The sequence below is a fragment of the Phytophthora infestans genome, genomic scaffold (assembly GCF_000142945.1).
Source record: "Phytophthora infestans T30-4 supercont1.11 genomic scaffold, whole genome shotgun sequence".
Taxonomy (NCBI): Eukaryota; Oomycota; class Peronosporomycetes; order Peronosporales; family Peronosporaceae; genus Phytophthora; species Phytophthora infestans.
In genome coordinates, this window is record NW_003303748.1 from 3,399,339 (window position 1) to 3,405,217 (window position 5,879).

Sequence of the window (5,879 nt, forward strand, 5' to 3'; positions counted from 1 at the left end):
TCGTATACCCGTATACCCGTATATACGGTATACTCTGCATCCACAGGCACGACGGCAGACGCAACCCACTTGGAGGAGCAAACACTCAGCAGGTTTGATGTTGACGCGTCACCGTAGCGCGTAGCTTGACCACAATCTGCCGACATGCAAAATGCATATTTAGTCTAGAACCATCAAACAGAAAAACTTTAAAATCACCCAAAAAATTGAGAAAAACCTTGAATGGAAACACTTGCATTCCTAGCTGCATACAATTATGCCTCTCAACATACAGTTAATTCTCTGATTTCCACCCTTCTTCTTCCTCATTCCAGAAAAAAACTCTGTGGAAAAATGGTAGTGGCTTCAATACAGTGCGTGATCGCTGGTCAAGCAGGAAGCTCGTTCGATGTGGAGATCGACGATGCTGCGAAGGTTAGCAAGTTGAAGAAGGCGATCAAGGAAAAAAAGTCCAACGAACTCAAATATGTCGATGCAGACAAGCTGCAGTTCTTCCTGGCGAAGCAGCCCGTTGTAGAGGAGAGCAGCAAAGAGGTCGTTCCTGATTACCGCCCTTCTGCGAAGGAGATGAAGGAAAGGCTCAAATGGCTCCCAGACGAACATCGGGCTGCTCTGAAGCTGGTGAAAGGAGAATCCGACGACTACATCAATACGCTGATTGCCGGAGAACAGATTCTAGGCTCAAAGACCTTAGCAACGTGGTTCTACACGAAGAACAACATGGAGCTCCCATCCAGTGAACAAATTCACATGCTGGTGAAGGTGCCGGAGGGGGCTTCAGCAGTGCCTCTTCCAACGACCACTGCACTGAAAGAGCCGAACACATACGCTGAGGAGTGCTTGTCGATCCAAGAATGGGACATTGGCGTTGTGCACAAGATTCCTCTGATTTGGGAATTCATGAGGAAATTGGGCAGATGCACAAACAGTGGGAAAATCTATTGGCGAATCGAAGATAAGCAAGTCGTATCGGTGCTGGTGGATGGCTGGTTTCGTGCGTCTTCTCCCTCGAACATTAACGTGCATGCAAACAAGAAGAGTATTGTGATGGGCTCACCAGGGATCGGCAAGTCGACGCTGTTGTGTTTATTGGCCTTTTATCTCGTTTTCAAGCACAAGAAGAATGTGTTGATGTACCGGCGATTGACCTTATTCAAGCAAGAGAACTGCCTGTTATATCTGGGATACGACGGTGACAAGGTCGTATTTTTTTCAAAAGAGTCGTGCAAAGTATCGGAAGCCGAACCTATCTACCAAGCGTTGCGGCGACAGCACGGTGATGCGAATGCGTGGCTGTTGTTGGATGGATTTCACCATCACCAAATCCCAGAAGGCCTCCAAACGTACAACGTGCTGGCGACCTCGCAGCAAGTGAAGTTGAAAAATCAAGAAATTACTGATGCGTACCTCTGCCTGTTTCCGTGCTGGAGAAAGCAGGACCCTTTCAAGCTGGGAGAGCAAGTGTACCATTTTGACGCGGTGGAGATGGATAATCGATATTACTATTCTGGTGGAAGCGTGCGCCTTTTCACTCTCCCAACCATCGACTTGATCGAACAAGCGGTTCGTGTTGCACTCCACGGGGTGACTGATGTCGCTCGCATTATATCAACCCAATCAACTAGCGCGACGAACGACTCACAGGTGGACCGCATGCGCCGCACATTTATCGAGGATGTGGCGAATTTGACACACTATACCAAATCATCACATTGGCAGCAAATGGTGGACTCGGAATACGCTGCGTAAGCTCTCGTTTAAGCTTCCATTGGACGCACTTTTTCTGGTTTATAACTGGGCACGGACGACGAAACATGGAGCACTTGCTGGATGCGCTTTGGAAATATACATCCACCGTCTTGCGGCCGACAACCGATTGGCGCTCAAAGTGTCTGAGTATGACCCCCCAAAATTCAGGAAACCAGATGACCCTCGGCACTTTGATTTCAAACAGGTGACTCTAAAAAGAGGCGCTGCTGTTCAATGGGGAGCTTCTAAGGATTACAAAACCTATCTGAAAGACTGGCGAGACGATGACAAGCTCACGTATTGGTTCCCTGCGTGCGACAATTTCCCCAATATTGATAGCATTGCGAAGCTTGAGCCAACTACGACCGGCAAGATGGGAAATGTGGCGTATCTCCAAGTCACCGTTGCAAAACAACATGATATCAGCAGTACTCACATCAAGGATATCCACGAGATCTTTCACTCTACCACGCCTATGGATAACACCGAACCACCGATCTTCATTGCGATTTGTGCGGATGCGAAGAGTTCGTTTTGAACGCGAAACCTGAAGTGACGTTGGTGAGGCGGATGGGCCAAGTGTTTGTGGGCTACGTCGTGGAAGTGGACTTAGCCATAGCGGCTGATGGCCCAAAGAACAACATTTCTGTGAAACCAGTTCCTCCCCCGCATGCACATTTTACCCGAAGTACCGGTAAGCGGCCACGCGAAGAGGACATGAACTTGGATTCGAATTAAATCATGGTGTACTAGTTGGAGGGGCTATGATAAGTGCTGTATTGGAGCATCACATCTGCAGTAGGAAAGTCTTGCGGTCGATTAAGGACTGGCGTGGTTGGGACGGTGAAACCGACTGAGCAGATCCGGTGGTTCGCCTTACAGTGATCGAGCGATCTACATGTTTGTACGGCTTACTGGATTTGCTATGTGTCCATGGCAGTGCTGAAGGGTTTCTCGCTTCCTTCCACACCCTAATAAAAAGAATTTATTTTTATAATACATTTGCCTTCGAGCCCTTGGCTGAATTCTCATCCTTTCTATCTCCGTGTAACTTCTCCCTACGCGTTGCCATCGGCAAACTGTGCGCAACGAAGAAGTTGTCAAACGGATAACTCTAACAGCGACAACTTACGCTAGTTAACGCATATGAGCTCTTGAGCTCTCGTACCTCGGTAATATTGATGTGACTACGTGCAGTAGAGCACTTCAATCGAATTATTTTTTTCTTCGGGTACCCGCAATGATTTCTTTTTTGCTCACTTATTCGGTTTGTCAGCTACTCTGCAAAACCATGGCTGTCAAATCTTACATTTCCTCATGCAGCTGGAGAAATGGCTTGTTGAATGTGGAGATTCTACTAAAAACCTCTTCAACTTTCCTAAAATGCGCAAGCAGCTTCTAACTTACTAATGCGTGGCGCACCTCCCCACAGATATCCCAAGGGCTACCGTCGAGTATCCGGTTGCTGCAAGATTATTAAACTTCGAAATAGTTCGGTAACAACTCCAGTAGACGTCTACAGTAATTCTTCGATAAAAACGGTCCTTCCGATGAGCAATGCATTTTGCAAGGTGATGAAGTATTGCAATGTAAATTGGAGAGCATTAAGGTATTGCAGTGTAAATTGCAAGTCGACTTTCGACTCTGCAAAACCAGACGTTTCTGCGAGCGTAGACTGCAATTGCGGTGATTATGTAAAATCGTCGTAAATATTTTTTTTTCAATCACTGCTTTGAGCGACAATCGGTTGTCGGCCGCAAGACGGTGGATGTATATTTCCAAAGCGCATCCAGCAAGTGCTCCATGTTTCGTCGTCCGTGCCCAGTTATAAACCAGAAAAAGTGCGTCCAATGGAAGCTTAAACGAGAGCTTACGCACAGCGTATTCCGAGTCCACCATTTGCTGCCAATGTGACGATTTGGTATAGTGTGTCAAATTCGCCACATCCTCGATAAATGTGTGGCGCAAGCGGTCCACCTGTGAGTCGTTCGTCGCGCTAGTTGACTGGGTTGATATAATGCGAGCGACATCAGACACCTCGTGGAGTGCAACACGAATCGCTTGTTCTATCAAGTCGATGGTTGGGAGGGTGAAAAGGAGCACGCTTCCACCAGAATAGTAATATCGATTATCCATCTCCACCGCGTCTGAATGGTACACTTGCTCTCCCAGCTTGAAAGGGTCCTGCTTTCTCCAGCACGGAAACAGGCAGAGGTACGCATCAGTAATTTCGTGATCCTTCAACTTCACTTGCTGCGAGGTCGCCAGCACGTTGTACGTTCGGAGGCCTTCTGAAATTTGGTGATGGTGAAATCCATCCAACAACAGCCACGCATTCGCATCACCGTGCTGTCGCCGCAAGGCTTGGTAGATAGGTTCGGCTTTCGATACTTTGCACGACTCTTTTGAAAAAAATACGACCTTGTCACCGTCGTATCCCAGATATAACAGGCAGTTCTCTTGCTTGAATAAGGTCAATCGCCGGTACATCAACACATTCGTCTTGTGCTTGAAAACGAGATAAAAGGCCAATAAACACAACAGCGTCGACTTGCCGATCCCTGGTGAGCCCATCACAATACTCTTCTTGTTTGCATGCACGTTAATGTTCGAGGGAGAAGACGCACGAAACCAGCCATCCACCAGCACCGATACGACTTTCTTATCTTCGATTCGCCAATAGATTTTCCCACTGTTTGTGCATCTGCCCAATTTCCTCATGAATTCCCAAATCAGAGGAATCTTGTGCACAACGCCAATGTCCCATTCTTGGATCGACAAGCACTCCTCAGCGTATGTGTTCGGCTCTTTCAGTGCAGTGGTCGTTGGAAGAGGCACTGCTGAAGCCCCCTCCGGCACCTTCACCAGCATGTGAATTTGTTCACTGGATGGGAGCTCCATGTTGTTCTTCGTGTAGAGCCACGTTGCTAAGGTCTTTGAGCCTAGAATCTGTTCTCCGGCCATCAGCGCATTGATGTAGTCGTCGGATTCTCCTTTCGCCAGCTTCAGAGCAGCCCGATGTTCGTCTGGGAGCCATTTGAGCCTTTTCTTCATTTCCTTCGCAGAAGGGCGGTAATCAGGAACGACCTCTTTGCCGCCCTCCTCTGCAATGGGCTGCTTCGCCAGGAAGAGCTGTAGCTTGTCTGCATCGACATATTTGAGTTCGTTGGACTTTTTTTCCTTGATCGCCTTCTTCAACTTGCTAACCTTCGCAGCATCGTCGATCTCCACATCGAACGAGCTTCCTGCTTGACCAGCGATCACGCACTGTATTGAAGCCACTACCATTTTTCCTCGAGGCGGCGGATTCTCTTTCTGGAATGAGGAAGAAGAAGGGTAGAAAAATCCGTTCGTATTGAAGCGGATATGAAGACGTGTTACATCCATGTACTTGTAGACTCCCTGAAGAACAGCTGGCGACACATGAAAAAAAAAGATAGAAGAAAAAACTGCCAGCGTAATGTGCTGTTAAATCAGAATGGCGTTAGAGCACCATTAGCTTACAACAATACAACATCGTACAAGCACCCTAATATGACTCGTGCACCCTTCATCTGAAGAGGAAATAAATAACCAAAATATCAGCAGACAGAGGCGAAGTTTCACGACAGGAACAGCAGACTGTGGCGAAGTTTCACGATAGGGACACACATTTACAAAGTCTGTTATCTGATTCCCGTGCGTTCTTCAGTCCGTCGTCTGATTCCCGCGCCTTTCCGAGTTTTGTCGTCGGATTCACGTGCTTTTTTCATTAAGCAAATACCAAGGACGATGGATCACCAAGTCTTGGTGATTCAGCTGCTACGTTCCAGAGCCCCAGAGCTTCAGGAGATGCAAGACAAGATGCGTATGGTGGCTGAGGCACTCAATGAGCTTCAGTAGGCTGGCGAGGAGCTTGAAGCAATGCTTCTACGCGAAACCAAAGTCATAGACGAGTTAAGTGCACGCGTCGACGCTGTCCCTAGGTCAAGTGGTTATACTCCGTCGTACGGAGTGCTGATGAGACAAGTCATCAGGATCCTAACGCACGAATCAAGAAACCAGTGATGTGGTAGCCTACGTTGAATCTTACAGCAAGTGAAGGTGTGCACATGTGAACAATGCTGATGAATAAGGCAGCTTTTATTTTT

The 5,879-nt window shown here is 47.6% G+C and overlaps 2 protein-coding genes across 2 annotated transcripts; one reads left to right on the plus strand and one right to left on the minus strand.

Annotated features, from left to right (window-relative positions):
* Positions 1-333: 333 nt before the first annotated feature.
* On the plus strand, positions 334-1,749 carry PITG_22831 (Crinkler (CRN) family protein; the record flags this gene model as incomplete). The annotated part of the gene is made up of 1 exon (XM_002904630.1): positions 334-1,749. The coding sequence occupies one exon, from the start codon at positions 334-336 to the stop codon at positions 1,747-1,749; it is 1,416 nt and encodes a 471-aa protein (XP_002904676.1).
* Positions 1,750-3,225: 1,476 nt separating this feature from the next.
* On the minus strand, positions 3,226-5,037 carry PITG_22832 (Crinkler (CRN) family protein; the record flags this gene model as incomplete). Its single annotated transcript, XM_002904631.1, has 1 exon — positions 3,226-5,037. One exon carries the CDS (start codon positions 5,035-5,037, stop codon positions 3,226-3,228), a length of 1,812 nt encoding a protein of 603 aa, XP_002904677.1.
* Positions 5,038-5,879: the final 842 nt, after the last annotated feature.